At 39.2% G+C, this 17,914-nt stretch overlaps 1 protein-coding gene across 2 annotated transcripts in view; it reads left to right on the top strand.

Annotated features, from left to right (window-relative positions):
• Positions 1-6,187: 6,187 nt before the first annotated feature.
• KIF5B (kinesin family member 5B) overlaps positions 6,188-17,914 on the top strand; it is a 35,539-nt gene continuing 23,812 nt past the window's right edge. The window contains exons 1-5 of one of the 2 annotated variants that reach the window (XM_015812025.1): positions 6,188-6,571; positions 12,312-12,399; positions 13,683-13,756; positions 15,474-15,578; positions 17,095-17,143. In XM_015812025.1, coding sequence (XP_015667511.1) covers positions 6,446-6,571; positions 12,312-12,399; positions 13,683-13,756; positions 15,474-15,578; positions 17,095-17,143 — 442 coding nt within the window. In that variant the 5' untranslated portion in view covers positions 6,188-6,445. The remainder of the gene's footprint in view (positions 6,572-12,311; positions 12,400-13,682; positions 13,757-15,473; positions 15,579-17,094; positions 17,144-17,914) is intronic. The other variant, XM_015812026.1, reaches the window with a different exon arrangement.

A 17,914-nucleotide genomic window follows, 5' to 3' on the forward strand; every position in this document is an offset into this window, starting at 1 on the left:
CGGGCCAATCGCTGCAGCCTGTGCCTGCTGGCCCAGGACATAACACCCCTCCCCCCTTGGCTAAAATAATAAGGCACACTTATTATTTTAAATACTCCAACACTCCATTACATTGCTTACGTTGCATCTATATATACACAACACTACAGTCTTGCTACCGCCATGCTCCCCACTCCCCTTGAGCTGCATTACTTAACCCCGACTACTAGGCCTGCCCCTGAACTGACAAGGACTATACATAGTCTTGTAAGTATTTGGGAGGACTTCTGGCCCGTCCTGATCTTCTTATGGCCGGTGTGTGTGCCTGGCCTGCCAGCTCACCTGCCAGGCTAGGCAGACCAGGACTTTGTTGCCCCAAAGACCCAGGGGACCCACCCAGCTGCTGACTGGCTGGATCTGCTAAATCCAAGCCAGGGTTCCTTGGGGGGGTGGAATTCCCCAAGTCCAGTGGTGGGGTGGAATGCCCCAAGTTCCCAATGGACTCCTCTTGGGAGCCCTGTCCCTCGAGCCCTAGACCAGCAGCTGGAGTGGCCTGAGTGCCAGAGGCCGGAGCTGCCTCCATGGTGAACCCCCTTTCTGTGGACTCCCTGTTTGGACTCAACCATGGGGTATGAGTCTCCTCCCACCTATGAACTGGGGCCTGGGGCATCTCCGGCCTTGACTGTTGACAAACAGTGCACCCGTGGACCTGGGCCTCGATGTCTTTGTCGAGCCCAGGCCACCAAAGATGGCTGCGCGCTAACGCCTTCATCCGGACTATTCCCGGATGTCCCTCATGCAGAGACTGCAGGACTCTAATCCTCAATGAGGTTGGGATTACTACCCGGCTACCCCATAGGACACACCCCTTGAAGGTGGAAATCTCGTGCTTCCTCTGCCAGAAGCTCTGGAATTCTGAGCCTGGACATGTGTCAGGCCATCCAGACAACGCCCAGGTCAGCACGCGTGTTAGCGTGTGATCAGTGGCTGTTTCTGCAGCCACGTCCCTAGCACTGAGGGGAGATTCAGGCAAGTCCTGAATAGACAGGATGCGGTTGGCAGGTGCTGGATCTGCCTCTATCTGCTGTAATGCAACCTGCTGAGACCATCTGCATGACCCATTTCTTTGCCTAGCTTGTGAACCAGTGTATGGTCATATGCAGACAGGAAGATAGACCACCTCAGCATTCGTGGGGATATTATGTGTGGGGTTTGTTTGTTTGTTGTGAACAACCCCAGCAGTGGCTTATGGTCTGTAAAGACTGTGAAGTGGCGGCCATATACGAATTCATGGAACTTCTTTATGCCAGCCACTATGGCTAAGGCTTCCCTATCTATCTGTGCATAATTGCGTTCAGCTGATGATAGAGTTCTAGAGTAGTATGCTATTGGGACTTGTGTTCCATCAGCCTTCAAGTGACTTAACACAGCCCCAATCCCATAAGGGGACGCATCACAGGCGATGCACACTGGCAAGTTCTCATTGAAGTGCGCGAGGACCGCATTTGAAGAGATCAAGGCCTTGACCTCTTTCAAGCTCTTTTCATGTGCTTGTGTCCACTGCCAAGGGGCCTGTTTGTACAAGAGCCGGTGTAACGGCTCAGCCACTGCAGCCTTGTGAGGAAGGAATGAGTGGTAAAAATTTAGCAGTCCCAGAAAGGCCTGAAGTTCGCCCTTGGATTTGGGACTTGGGGCCTGCTGAATTGCTTGCAGCTTGGATTCAGCAGGGTGGATGCCCTGAGCATCAATGCGGAATCCTGGAAACTCCGTGGAGGTAACCCCAATCTTGCACTTGTCTTGCTTAAGCTTCAGCCCCGCTTGGCGGAAACGTAGCAAAACGGCTCTCAGCCTTTCGGCTAAATTGTCAGCTGAGTCCCCAGTGATGAGGACATCGTCAAAGTACGGGCAAATGCCAGGGATATTTCGGAGTGTTCGCTCCATTACACTCAGGAAGATGCCAGGGGCCACGTTTACTCCAAATTGCAATCTTTTTACCTTGAATGCCCCCCTGTGAGTCACTGTAGTTTGGGCCTCGGCTGTTTCCTCATCAACTGGCAATTGTTGATAGGCCTGAGCCAGGTCAAGCTTAGCAAAGATCTGACCTCCCTTGAGGGAGGCTAGAATGTGACTGACCACTGGTACTGGGTACGAATGCTGCTGCAGCGCTTTGTTAAGCGTGCACTTGTAGTCCGCAGATTCGGACTTCACCATTGGCCTTCAGTGGCGTAACTATGGGCATTTCCCATGGACTACTGTCCACAGGCTCTAAGATACCCTGCTGAATCAGTTTATCCAGCTCTGCATCTATTTTACCCTTTAAGGCAAAGGGCATCCTGCGTGGCTTGATTCTAATGGGGGCTATGGCTGGGTCTAGCCTCAGAGAAATAGGTGGGCCTTTGTAGGAGCCAAGTTCTGGACTAAACACATCTGCAAACTCCTTGCAGACCCCAGCCAGGCCTGTTGTTTGCACGCTGTGTATTCCAGTCACCTGAATTCCCAGTGCCTCAAACCAGTCGAGTCCAATGAGACTCGTACGGTCTCCCCCAACCACAACTACATCCAGTAGCCCCTCAAAATTCCTACGCTGCACCTTGAGTGTGGCCTGCCCCCTCACGTTGACTCTGGAATTTTGGAAATCTGTGAGGATGAAGTTTGACGGCCTGAGTTTCACCCGTAGGCCACTTCTGCTGCAGACCTTGTTAAAGGTGTCTAGGGAGATGATCAATAGAGCAGACCCAGTGTCCAGCTCCATCGACAAGGGGACCCCTTGCAACTTCACGTTGATGTGAAGCTTCTTCCTAAGTGGCCTGTGGACCCCCATTCTAAAAACGCTCCTACGTGATGCGCAGAAGCCCACCCTGTTCTGGCTGGGGATCCTGGTACCTTTCTGAGGCAATTCTTCTGGGTAACGTTCCTTCTGGTGACCCAAACAGATGGAGGCAATGTGGCCTTGCCTCCCACAGGCCCTGCAGATGGCGGACCGAAAACGGCAGTCTGCGCGGCGATGGCGGCCTCCACATCCGATGCACCGAGGGGATGATGCTGGCTGGGCCTTCCCTCCGTGATGCCTTCTCCCTGGAGTCTGATGCAGCCGGTCCACTTCCAATTCTGGATCCTGTTCGGATTCTTCGTGAGCAACCTCTTGATGGACGGTGGGTGGAACTTGAGGGGGCTTGGAGAGCTGCAAGGCCTTCACAGCTCCGCCTGCTGCTTCTTCGGCTGAAACTTCCCTCAGGGCATCTTGGAACGTGAGGCCTTCCTTCGCGAAGAGCTTCTGCTGCAATTTCCGGCTTCGCAGGCCACAGACCTGCCAGTCCCGCAGTCTCTCCTCCAAGTCTTTGAATTCGCAGGGGCTAGCTGCTTGTCGCAAGGCCGCAACAAACTCTGCTGCAGACTCACCAGGCCTCTGTTCCCTCTGTTCGAACGCGTGTCGCCAGGCAATCACTGAGAGCTTGGGTTCAAAATGCTCTCGAAGCATCCTCTTCAAGTCTGTGTAGGTGATTGATTCCAGTGGTGCTGGGGCGACCAGATTCTCCGCAATCTCAAAGGTCTCTTGCCCACACAGCAGCGTGGCAGCTTTGAGGTCATCTTCACGAATTTGATTCACCTGGAGGTAGTTCTCTACCCGGGCCACGTACGAGTCCAGCGTTCTGGGTGAGCTGTGTCAAATTCTGAAAGCCGGCCTATCTTTGCCATCGTTTCAGCCCAGGAACTTCGTCCATGCCTCCTGCTGCAAAGATTGAGAAGGGGCCCCCTTTTCTGAGCTCACCTCCAACGTCTCAGTGCTGGCAGGCTGTGTCAATCTCCAGGAGCCACACTTCTCCTAGCTGCAAGCCCCCCTGTGGTGAGTCAGCTTGGCTTCTTAATCTGTTTGCCTTGCAGGTATCCCATCCTCGTCGCCAATGTTCTGTTTTAGGAAAAGAGGCATTGAGATGAAGCAACGAGTTCCAACAATTCTCCTTTATTGTAACACCAACAGAACAGATTTTAAAATGGTGCGGCCCCCTTTTATAGCCCCCCTGCACAATACCTTGCTGGCCAATCATTGCAAAGGCCTTTCTTGTCCCGGGCATCCACATGGTCTGCCCGGGCCAATCGCTGCAGCCTGTGCCTGCTGGCCCAGAATACCTTGCTGGACAATCATTGCAAAGGCTGGGAGCAGCCTTTCTTGCCCCGGGCATCCACATGGTCTGCCCGGGCCAATCGCTGCAGCCTGTGCCTGCTGGCCCAGGACATAACAGATATAATTTCAGATACTAAGGACTGGTCTTTGTGTATCATCTATCCTGGAAAAGGAAATACTTTCTACTAATCAAAGAATGAGACAACACATTCTTCTTTGACATAGATTTTATGGTATTTTATAATAATACCTTTATCAAAGTAGAAGGCAGTATTATATAATATTTTTGTAAACTAGGGACTTTTTAATATATATTTTTGTTTCCTTTTTCCTTTCTTCTGTTTTTATTTTTATGATTTGCTTAATTATGAGTATCTTGGTATTTTGCTTATATTCTTCACTCTTGCAAAATAAAAATTAAACACAATAAACAAAAGTCTAATCTAATGTTTACTTGATATGATTACACATGATTTATTCCATCGAATAAAATTTTCCAAATGCCCCTTCCTTTCCTTTTGGGGACAGTACCATAAAACATGATTGGCCCATGGAGGCTAGAATGCTGTGAAATTATTCTCTCTTCCAGTAAAAGGTCTTGTTCATGACACTCATGCCTTGGTCATCTCCTCACTGGAGTACTGTAACATAATCTACAGGGGCTGCTCTTGAAAACAATTCAGTTGGTCCAAAGTGCAGCAGTCAGGGTAGTTATAGGTGCCCATGTAATACTGCTACTTTGCAAATGCAATGGCTCCAAATAGGTTTCCAGATGCAATTCAAAGTGCTGATGATTACCTTTAAATCCCTACATGGCACGAGGCTGTTACTTGAAGGAACACCTTCTCCCACAGTCTGTCTGTCCCACACATTCCCACAGGAAAGATATACTCTAGGTTCCTTCTTTCAAGTCTTATCATCTTAAAGAACCTAGAAAGCTTATTTTTTCTATGGCTGCCCTTTCTCTCTGGATCAATCACCCCGATATATGGCAGGCCTCAACTCTGCTTTTAGGGAAGCCCCTAAGACCTGATTTTACTCCCAGGCTCATTGAATGGGAGTCCCCCTGAGGTTGTTTTGCTCTGTTTGGTTGCCATTTTAGTTTTGTATTTAGATGTTAGTTGCTGGTTTTTGCTTCTTTGTTATTTATTGCTAATTTATGTTGTATGCAGCTCAGATTATCTTGAATTGGCAGCTCAAAAAACTTGAAATAAAATGAACCAAGAGAGCTGATTATTTCTAGCATTATATGAAGCCAATATTATTTTAATCCTATTGTTTCAATCCAAATAAAGATGTTGGGGGTGTACATTGCTCAGAATGAGTTATGCCTGGACCAGCCTATAAGATCAATGAATAACTAATTTAACCAGTCTATTAATCCAATTTCCTGGTTTCACTTGGAACACAGAACCACCCACGACTGACTAGGTTCACACATGGTAAGATGAAATGCGACTGGAATAATTAACGTTCCTGTAAACAAAGATATAGGTACAAAGAGTTTGAGTACCATGATCCTGTAATAGTTGACCACGTAATTTACATATTAGGCAAAGCTTCCTGGAAATAAGTAGAACTATATAGAAATAAGACAGTCGATTGTTGTTCTCTTCACTGCACAAAGCTTATTCAGTTTTCTAGTTAGCCCTGAGATCCCTGATGGTCTCTCATCCTAAGATGAAGACGATGCTTTTCTGAAATGAACCAGTCAATCTGGGACTGTAGAATGTCTTAAATTCAACCTCTCCCCTTTCCAGAATCCGAGCCTCGTCCCCTCGTTTCCACAACGCACTCCAGATTTCCCTCGTTTGAGGTGGGCGCCTGCGCATCAATACTCTTCCTGCTCGAATCTCCAATTTTCCGTTTGTCCGTCACGCGCGTTGTGCTCCAGCCCCACCCCCGACTGATGGAGTCCGCTGCTCAAGTTGACGGTTCCCTTTGCTTCACGTTGAAAGAACACCAGCCGTTTCGGCGCCTGCGCAGAGAGTGAGAGGGGCAAACAAGCCGTTGGCATCCCTGCAGAAGGTGACGTCACTCTTCCCAAGCCAGCTGTCAACTCCGCCCTCATTTTAAAAAGGGGAGGTCTCAGTTTCGCCGGTCGAGGGTGCCTTTATGGCTGCCATATTGGGAAGGAAGTCAGTGCAGGAGGTAGCGGTACAGTAAGGGCGGAAAAGCCCTTCTTCATTCCTAGTGCGGAGGAGGACATAGTTATTCCCCTTGACCAAGGAAAAGATAATTCGGCGGTGGATTCAGGAGCTGAGCGGCACGGGAGCTTGACAGGCAGCATCCCAGCGGAAAAAACGGTGTGGCTGCAGCGGGCGGCGGCGGCTTTGGCCTAAGATGGCGGACCCGGCGGAGTGCAACATCAAAGTGATGTGTCGCTTCAGACCCCTCAACGATTCGGAAGTGATTCGAGGCGACAAGTATATTGCCAAGTTCCAGGGCGAAGATACCGTAGTTATCGCGGTGAGCGGAGAGCGGGTGGCTGGAAGAGGCTGGGTGGAAAGAAGGAGAAATGAAAGAGGGGTGGCAGCGGCGTCTTCGGGTCGCCCCAAAGGCTTGGGCATTGGCTGGAGGACCGGGTGATAGGGAGGGCAGCAGGTGAAGGTATTGGGATGGCTTGATATTGGAAAGCTGATACTGGGGCCAAAAGCAGGGGCCGCGCCCGGGATGAATGAGGGTGTGAGAGATCTGGAGGTGGGACTGCCCGAGTGGAGTTGTGGGAGTAAAAGGGAAGGGCTGAACGAAGCCTGGCATCCCATGGGAAGTATTTGTTTAAGAGCCTTCTCACATAATCAGGGAAGAATTCGAGCAGCTGTGAACTCTGGTCATTATCTCATCCACATATTGGAAAAGGTACCGAGCTTACAGAAAAGCAGTCAGCTCCATGTTTTAAGCCTTATTGTGAAGAACCAGTGAGGTATTCAAAAGCATCAAAACAAAACCCACTGGTGAGACTCTTGTGTTCACAGAATATCGAAGAGCTCCCTTGTGGGGCTGTGAAGACTGTAGTAAGTGTATGGTAGGAGCAGTAGTGTGATTATCTAACTCATTGTTTTCCAGCAAGTTAATTGATAGCACCTGACACATTTGTAGTAGTTAGATTTCTATCCCAACAAATTCTTATAAATCATGGGATAGCAAACTTGAGGAACTTGCACAGATTACATTAAATTGTCAAACAATGTTGTACAAGTAGAATTAAAGCACAACTTGAATCCCATTGCTAATGTTATAGGTGTTTGCAGAAAAGCATTTAATAATTTAGTACTATATGTGGGACAGAAATATTAATGCTGAGCCTTTGGTATGCTTTTATGCCAGACTCTTAATGTTTCTGGACTTGGCATTCTGGAATATCTAACCTTATTTTTCAGGTTTTCTTCAAACGAAAATATGAATGTTTACATATGGAAAATAAGCTTTATGTTATTGTTGAACTGTAGTTGATGCTGAGCTACTTTATAAAAAGTTAATTCAAAACTGAAAAGGAGAAAGATTTGGGGGAAAATAAAACATAATTGGTTTGACTGTGCCCTTTACAGTAGCTCTATAATAATTACTACTAACATTTTTTTTCTTGAGAAGTTTCAGATGAATTGTAACAACATCTGGAAGTTCTTTTTAAAGTTTTGTCTGATAGCTTATTCTAATTTACTATAATGAAGTTTTGTGAAAATATAACTTTTTATGAAGAGCTGAAAACTATAAGTTAACTAGATTATTCTTATTGTTAAAATAATTGTGTGGATGACTTGCATAGCATAAAAAAATCAGCTGAGCATTTGAAAAATTCCTTATAAATCTGAAGAAATATGAAAACATGGAGTATTACTGATAGATCCAAGAGGTCTCCCAGGAACAGCATTTCAGAAATGCATTTCTGACGAAGCTACTGAAAATATTTTCCTTTGAGTTAATTTTATTCAATTCAGTTTTACTCAGTTGCCAGCTATGACACATCATTTCTTTATGGCAACCTTCCCTAACCTAAATGGTTTTATTTGTTGTTGGCCCCAGTAGCTGGGGCTGAAATAGCCGCATATTTAAAGACATGTTGCAGAATTTGCTTTAAAATTTCCAGAACAATTTCTCTCACTTGGAGAAGTAATAAATTATTGTTTTAGTATCTTTGTCCTAAGCTTTAAAAGATTTTAAAAACTGATACTATTTTGAACTATGCTTGGAAATGATGAAGGAGGAAGTACAGATTTTTTGAGGATATGCTCCAAATCATAAACAGAGCTTTAAAGATCTTGTAGAAATAAGGAGAAATAATGAAAAACCTTATTATTTTTCTCAAGTGGTTTGAAAAAAAATCTTCTGTTTTTGTCCATATTTTCTGGTTTTTCATAATTATGGTCCTAGTCTATCAATATCAAAATTACACTTTGAATTAATTCTTTGGCAGTCTTCAGAATTAGCCTTGTGTACATTGCATTACAGCAGGGGTCTTCAAACTTGGCCCTTTTATGACTTGTGGACTTCAACTCCCAGAATTCCTCAGCTAGTATGCCTGGCTGAGGAATTCTGGGAGTTGAAGTCCACAAGCCATAAAAGGGCCAAGTTTGAAGACCCCTGCATTACAGGCATATGATGTTGGAGCTATAAGAATTGAACAATTTGAAGTATGGCATCTTTCTGTAGAATGGGTATATTTGGCACAATAGACAAAGATACCAACTTGGCCATATACGTTTTGTAAAAAAATATAGAGAAATTTTTGTGATATATAAAACTTCCTTTTTTTTATACTCCTCCCTTTTTTAACAGCGATTTCATAACAGTAATCTGTTACGATTGTAAGATTGTAATCAATATCTAAAATGTTTTCATTTTTTTCTAACTCTTTTTTTCTTTTTCACATTTATTATATTTTTACAGTATTCCTTATGCTTTTAAAATCTTTTAATAAAAACTGTTTTGAAAATATAGCCTGTATACTAATTTCCCAGCAAGGTTTCCTTTTTGTTTGTTTTAGATATTTGAGTTGGCTTATCATATCTGTTTGTCTTTATTGGTTCAGTCTACTCTGGGTTCATTGTGTATAGACTACAATTGTACTGGAGGAGAAGTTAGAAAGGAAGTGAAAATAAGCCTAGTCCTGACTGAGACCTAACAAACTAGTAACTTGCTGTGTGGAATAAGGATGCTTTGAGCAAATGAATGAGGGCTGTTGAAATATAGACTACCTGTTGCAAGCAAGCAGTTTATTAAGGAGGGCATATCTATATTTTTTAATAAACTTTAATGTTTAATGTAAAATATAAAACTTTAAAAGCAAATTTCACATATTGAAATTTACTGAAGTTACAGAAGAAGAATGTGTTTCTACAATATATACATTTTGTTAATACTTGTCATGTTCTAATAAGCTAATTCAGATATATAACATTTGTGTTGGGCTCAACAATGAAATATTTCCAATTTCTCAAGGTACATGATGTAGGGCCATAATTTTTGTTCCTGCTTAGTTTTTAAAGTATTCAGGACTGCTAATTATTTTGCAGGGCACATTATTTTTATTTTAGATTTTTTATTCCTTTATTATTTTTATAAACAATTCAAGGCATCAAATATATATAGTATTCCTTCCTCTTTTCATTTTTTTCCACAACAACATCCCTGTGATGTGAGTTGAGCTAAAAGCCAGTGATTGTCCCAAAATCACCCAGTCAACTTTCATGCTTAAGGTATGCTTTATGTGCAATGCATGCCTATCAGGCACACAGAGAGAGATAAAGGTTTCTGATAAACAGGCAAAAGTCTACATATTGACAGAATTGTTTAAAATTGGGTGCATGGACCTTTTTATTTCATGATTGATGGACATCCATTGTTTTTATTTGACCTTATAATGAACAACTATTTTTGATGCTACACCCTTAAGTCTTCTGTCAGATGCCAAGGTTTTTGGGGTTGTTGTTTTTTTTTTTTAATTTTTGGCTGCTTTTCAGTGATTCCAAAATCTGATGTGATGAATGGATTTTTTTCATGAGATCTTTGCAAAACATGAAGACATGCTTCATGCTGGGTAAATCAGATGAACAGTTTGTTATTAAGTGTGTGAATTCAATTTGTCAGAATAAGCCAGGTAGTTCCTAAAAAAATGAACTCATGTTTGTTCATATTAAAGGCTGCAATTCAATATTTTCTCAAAACAGTTAACCAAGCAGCTGTGGAAAGTCTGTAAACAGAACATATGGACAGTTACACTTTCCCATGTGTTCCTTACAACTGATGTGAAGGGCTTGTTGATCTGATGACAGAAATTATAGCAGTCAGGATTAATACTCATGAAAACCTTTGATTATCAGATTCTCATGATGTCATTCGATTAGGAAATCTATATCTTAAGCAATGTTTACTTCATAACTTTAATAAAGTTTAATGTAAGTTAAATAAATACCAGAGCTATGCATACATTGGAAATGTTAAGGGATAAGAACTTTGGATATTATATGAGCATAGCACATATTTTTAATGAATAAATGAGTACTGTATAAGAATATTTTAAAGTAGCAGCATTTTTTTTCACCTCACGGAACCTAGACTAGATAGGCCTTTTGTCCTGTCTGTAATAGAAACCAACAATAAATGTAATGATAAATTTCTTTAATATTCCTCATACTTCTCTAAATCTAATTTCTTAACTTGTAAAGTGTTTTAATTAAAACAAAATGGAAATTTTTGTTTATAAATTTGTAATGATTAGAAACAATAATTTCCCCTAGAAATTGGGAAGCTCTAATACCAGGAGACAACAACTTTATATTCAAAATCAGTAAACTGTATTATTCATTCGTTTCAGAGTTAATGCTACTTGTTTTTGCTATCATGTACTGGTATAAAACAGATTTCAGTATTTTTAAGAATACAGTGGTTTTTTGTAAAATCAGCTTTGTAGTGACTTATATAAAACACGTTTAACAGATTTAATAAAAGAATTAGTGTATTCTTAATTTGTGAGAAGAATATTAAAAACATATTTTGAACCAAAAGCTGTGTGGCTGTTAAACTTACCTTTTTTTAACCAGATTGGAAATGAGACAGTGTCTGAAAGTATTATTTCTTGAAGCAGCCTATTGAAATCAATCCTAGTAGCACTTGATACAATTATGAAACATCATTTCATACCTCTTTGCTTAACTCTTTAGGAGTGTTGAGTATATTGATAATCTTTAGACATTGAAATATATGATTCAGGTTTGTTCTTAATTTAAAATTAGCAGTGTATTACAATTCTTAAAAAGCTCTTGTTTTATCAGTTAATATATTTTTGGATTATTATTTTTATAGTCTTAGACTGTTCACTACTTTAGCATCCAGTACTGTTATATTTCAATCTAATAAGGGAAGCATCATCTAATATTTCAGCTAAAAACATTTCTAGAAACTATAAAATATATATTTATCATTTCAGTATTTGTTCCTTTGGCAGAAAAATTAATAAGCTGCATTGCATTTGAAAAGTCTTGATAAACACAGGAAAAATATTTTATTTATTTATATCCCGCCTTTATTATTTTCACAAACAACTCAAGGCGGTGAACATATCCAATGCACTTTTTTCCTCCTATTTTCTCTACAATAACAAGAACCATGTGAGGTGAGTTGGGCTGAGAAAGTGTGACTGATCCAAGGTCACTCATCTGGCTTGGGAAAGTATGGTCTTCTGTTTTCTAGCCTGGTCTTAACCACTTAATCACTAGGCCAAAGCTGGCTATCATCAAAATGAGATGAAATAATCAAATTATTCAAAGCTAAAATTAACTTAGTTTCAGGTTCTATTGGATCCCTGCATCTTTTCTAACATTTTCAAATACATGTTAGGCCAGTTTTAATGGTTAAATCACTGCTTTCAATGTCTGAAAAATTTGCTGGATATTCATGCGTATATATTTATTAAAACTAACATACTCTCAAGCATTGGGTAAAATTCACCTTGAAAATCACCTCTCCTTTTGCTGGCATTTGTAATCAGTTTCATTATTAAATCGATTAGATGGGTAATATAGAAGTCTAATAATAAAATAAATGTACAAATTGAAAGAAAATTAGTTTTTCAAGGAACAGTATGAGGTTTAGCAAAAAAATATTTTTGTTACCAAACATTTGAGGTATACAACGTAACCCATGACTCAACATTAATTGGAATACCAAAGGATTTATTCTAAATTTATAACTTTATGTTTATTTTTTCCAGTCTAAGCCTTATGTATTTGACCATGTATTCCAGTCACACACATCACAAGAGCAAGTATATAATGATTGTGCTAAAAAGATTGTCAAAGGTAAGAGGAGAAAACTTTACTTAAATAATAATAAAATATGTGAGTCATAGGTGTAGTTTTGTGTCTCATAACCTGTTTTGCCTTTTAAAACACTGAGTAGCAAGACCAAACAACGTAGTTTAGGTTCAAAAATTAGCTTGTTCTTTAAATCTGACACAGAGTTAAAATTCAGTCTAATGTCTGAAGGGGGAGATTTTTTTCATATATCTTTCAGAAATATGCCAAGAGACCCACTCCAAAATTTACAAAATAAACCCAAATTTATAATAATAATTAGTAATAGTAATTAATAATAATAATAGTAATTAAATAGATAATTCAATTCAAACTGATTTTTCTGTGTGTAGCTTCTTGTAAAATAAATATCCTCACCTTTACCTTTAAAATAAGATATTTCTTTAGAATTAATTAACACATTAAATTATTTTCTCATACATAGCAAGTGACTGTTGGATAGACAAACATGTACACATTTTTTCTTATTTCCACATACTGCAGACATACACTGTCTCTCTTCCTCTCAGTTATCCTTAGATCATTAAAAAACAAACAACTCATACCTATTCTTTGTCTCCTGTTAAGCTTATTGAATGTTATCTATTAACTGTCATTTTCTAATTGTGAACTGACAGTGTAGGAAGTATTGTACTTGCTTCTTGCTGTTGCTGCTGAAAGAATAATCATAAAGACATAAAGAAGAGAATATGAGCAAACAAAATGGAAATGAGAGACAAGTGAAAGAGAATTAAGAATGCATAGTGGTTGTTTTCTCCTTGCACTAAAGATTGTATTGCTAGTGAATAAGAAGTACAAATTAAAATCATATAGGATACTATGAGAAAGCAGCAATAGCAAGGATGCAAGGACAACATTGCAAAGATTTTGTCCAGTAGTTTCTTTTTGTGGAACATATGGAACCACCATAATTCAGCCATGCTATATTTAGGAAGAAAGTCCCTGGCACCTAGTGAATGTTTAAGGATGGGGTTAAATTATACACCTTTATTAATGCTTAGATTGAATAGTAGAAACTCTAGTAGATAATATGGACTAGAATTCCTGATCTGCCAAGAAGTTAAATATTTGCCCAGATCAAATATCTATTCTTCTTTTTTTCCACAATTGTCTTGCTTTATTAAACATTTTTATTGCATACAAAAGTACTGAACTCTCTGGAGCAAAACTTAATAAATCTTCCAAAGAAGAATATTGATTTCAAAGTACAGTGCTTTGCATGAAGCTACTATGGAATCTATTATTAATGTATGTTCTTTCTACTGTAGATGTACTTGAAGGATACAATGGTACAATATTTGCTTATGGACAAACATCATCTGGGAAAACTCACACTATGGAGGTAAAGTATTACTAAATATGGTTACTTGGTGCATACTTCTCTATACATATCAAACTGTATTTAGTGAATAAGATCCAAATGAAGGCAAACTAGCAATAATTGTAGAAATAAATGAAAAGAATTATAGCTCAGCAAGACATTTCTTAATAAAATTATGTAGTAGAAAACTCATAGACAACTATAAGCATTAATGTAATTGTTTCTAGGGAATAATATTTCTGTTTATCACGTTACCAATTGTATACATTCCATTTTAAGTAGGTAGTAAGTGTATTGTTGTAACCACAGGTCACAACCTGAAACATTCCATAAAATACAACAAAAAAGTAAGTGTAAAATGCAATAATAAAAAGAGGATTAGGTGTAAAAAGATCCAACAAAATAAGACTAGACCTACAACTAAGAACTTAAATATTTACTTCTAAATTTAAATGATAGCAGAGCAAAAATAGAGTTTAGTTGCTGATAGTTGGGAACACAGTGAAAGAAGATATATCGCTCAATGTCTGATCTTGCTCGCACTGGATTGCACCAACTGTCTGCATGTTTTTCCATCCTTCAGAGCACCCACTCTACATCTGTCTGTAGTTGTACCAGGCTGCAGCAGCCACCTGTGTGCATTCCCACCCACTGGAGCACCTAGCACGCCTAGTTATGCTGCAACAGCCACTTACCTGCCCTCTGGCCTACTTGTAAGCTTCCTGGGACTTGCGACTTCCTCCTAGCTTCCCCACTGATTTTGCTAGCAGATCCTGGTCACAAGAAGATCCTTGCTTAATGATCCTCGATCCTCACTTAACAATGGCAACAGGATTGCCAGGATTACGTGATGTCATCATGTGACATGTTTTATGACCTCATCACTTAGCAATAGAAATTACTGTCCCAATTACTATTGTTAAGCAAGGATTATGGTATAGTGATAATTTGATAAATGTTATTACATCCCATCAATTTCAGTATAATAAAATAGGTAGTTATTTCTCAGAGTTGAAATTAGTGGGTTAGTGATTAGCTGGATCATGCCTATACATTTTGCTTATAATAATAGCAATTAATATGCCTGCTAACCATTGGTGACTGGTTTACATATTGTTAAAATAATTAAAGCAAGGAAGGACAAAGAACAAAAAAGGAGATAAGATAGCAAAATTACAAAGCAGATAGAAATTTTAAAAAATCCTCACAATCCAAAGAGGGTTTCAAAGAACCATGGGTAGACTGGGGCCATTTGAACATCATTCTAGAGTGCAAATGCTGCTAGAGAGGTCTCAAAATATATCATTGTTTAATAGAAGGCATCCAGATGTTAGATTGGATCAGCCAGGCAGACACTATAAGAGACGGGGTCCCTCAAGTAAGTAGGCCCTATGCCATGGAGGACTTTAGAGGTAGCGATTAGCAACTTGAATCACAGGTGGAAACAAGCAACCACACAGCTAGTGAAGCAGAAGCATTACATGGACATATCAAAGCATGTTTATCACTGCCTACGTTGCTGAATTCTGCATTCTGGACCAGTTGAAGTGTCCAGTTGATTTTTATGGGCAATCCCATGTAGAATATATTGCAGTAGTCAAACTGAGGAGACCAGCCCATAAGTGACTGTCTGAATTATGAATTATAAGCTGATTGTGAGTATAGTTTTTCAAAAATCCTATTCATTCTTTTCAGACTATGCAATCCTGGCAATAATTAAATTCATTTTTATTTCAAGGGGAAGTTGCATGATCCAGATGGAATGGGGATTATTCCAAGAATAGTGCAAGATATATTTAATTATATTTATTCCATGGATGAAAATTTGGAATTTCATATTAAGGTAATTTATTCATTCATTTTGTTTATATCAATGTATACCTGACAATATGAAATTGGATGGCTAACATATTGTAAAAACAACAGGTAAGCTATGAAAAGAAAAATTAAAGAAACATCACATCTGAGGTCATTCGTGTATCTTTACAATTCAGTGGGCTCACAGAGTGCCCTGGCCTGGGAATAAGCAAATCTTTAATATATTATTTCATAATTTAAATTGTGACTAGATATCTCTGCCTTATAAACACCAACTGAAACCAATCCCACAAGAAGAACACTTCTAAGCCTCTAAGCTGGTCCAGAAGTTCACCATAATTAGTAGTATTGAAAACTGTTGAGAAACCCAAGAATAGTCAGGATGGATGTACTACTACAATCCCAATTCGGTTAGAGGCAATTTGTAAGTGTGACCAGTGCCTTATCAGTACTATAAAGTGATCTGGAACCCAACTGAAAAAGTTCCAGATAATCGACTTGCTCCATTGCCCCCTGGAGCTGACATGATCTAATACACGAGTAGCCTTACAGGCCCAATGACACTGTCCATTACATTGAGACCAGCATACTCAAACTCTCCCCAAACAGCCAGGTCAGACTATGCCTCAGTCAAGTTCATAAGAAATTTATGATTTTAATTTTTATGATTTTAAACTTTAAGAACATTTAGTTTGTCTCAGAGCAGATTCTGTTAGATGCATTGAATAGTCTTCTCAGTAGCCTTTAAAATGGATTGCAAGAATAAAGAGAATCCAGAGTTGCTTTTGAGGGGTTGAGAGCCCCTCTGAAATAATTGGGAGGTATATAGAGAGTACAGGCAATTTCCTATTGTAAGAGCAATCCAATTTCCCAATGTGCAACTTAAAATCCTTTAGTTTGAAGTTATATACAGACCAAAGTTTACTTTCTTACCAAGCTTTACTAAACTTTACTAAAGCAAACACATTATTAAGAGCCAATCAGAAAGTATTCTTGGGTCTGAGAATGAAAGATCAGTTCTATCGTCCAAAAATTGATAACTACTTGCCTTAAAACAGAGTATATTGGATAAGATTAGTCTTCACACTTTCAAACTTGTATAGTTTGAAATGCCATGAGATTTGAAAATAGTACTTTACTGCAAAGATCACATATTTTATATTTGAAGGGTTTTAGTGATTTTATATATACATATCATACATAATATTATAATTTTAGGAAGAGAATGTTTGTTTTGCTAATGTATTTTGAGTTCACAAATTTTGAATAAGGCAGTGATGTCTAACTTTAGTGACATTTTTATTAAGTTGCAGGATCATTTTTGATTTTCTAAGCTTCAGTTCTTATTGTCACAGGTCCACTTTTTTAAAATTGTGCCATTTTAAAATTTTAACATTTGTGAACTTTATAACACTGTGGCTATCAAAATGATTCAGAATACTGTATTCAGGTTTATAAATGAATCATAGGTACATTATTTTAGTATTTATTGATTTTGCATAACTGAAAAGTTACAGTTTCCTTATGCCATATTCTTTTAGGTATCATATTTTGAAATTTATTTGGATAAAATAAGGGACCTTTTGGATGGTGAGTATATTCTTTCTTTTGAAGATGAATAGATGCATTTTTCTTGCAAAGAAGCATAACCAAACTTGATCTTAAAGGTATTGTCTATTAGCACAGTTGAGAATTTTTGGAGATTCTAATGAAGAAGTAAGACAATGATATGCATATAATAATAGCACGAGGATGGGCAAATTAAAGAATTAGCATATCGTGGGAATTATATCTTGGCCTTATAAAAAGAAGTAGACAGAATTCATGATTAGTGGCAAAATGTATAGGATTTTAGTATTACATTTTATACAGTAATATTGTTTTCTACAGGTAGTCCTCAGTTAATGACTTTCATGTTTAGCAATTGTTTAAACTTAACAACAGTGCATAAAAGTAGTTTTATGAGTGATCCTCAAGCTTAGATGTTTGCAGCATCCCACAGTCAGGCAATCACCATTTGCAAGCTTCACAGCTGGCTTCCAACAAGCAAAGTCAGTGGAGAAGCTGGCAGTAACTTGCAAATCACTGTCATGTAATGTTTCACATAATGACTATGCATGATTAGCTTAATGATTGTAGCATAACTGATGCAAGTCCAATATGGTCACATGATGTTTTACTTTACAGCTACCTTGTTTAATGACGGAGTTGTCAGTCCCCATTGTTGTTGTTAAGTGGGAATTATCTCTGGGCTGAACACAAAAGGCTTGAAATGAAAGCTAAAACAGATCAGAATTTTGAAGAGCATAGGCTAGCCCTGTGTTCCAAATACTGCAAAGCCATTGTATAAATTGTAAAGTT

Source organism: Protobothrops mucrosquamatus, unplaced genomic scaffold, assembly GCF_001527695.2.
Source record: "Protobothrops mucrosquamatus isolate PMUCROS unplaced genomic scaffold, P.Mucros_1.0 scaffold61, whole genome shotgun sequence".
NCBI lineage: Eukaryota > Metazoa > Chordata > Lepidosauria > Squamata > Viperidae > Protobothrops > Protobothrops mucrosquamatus.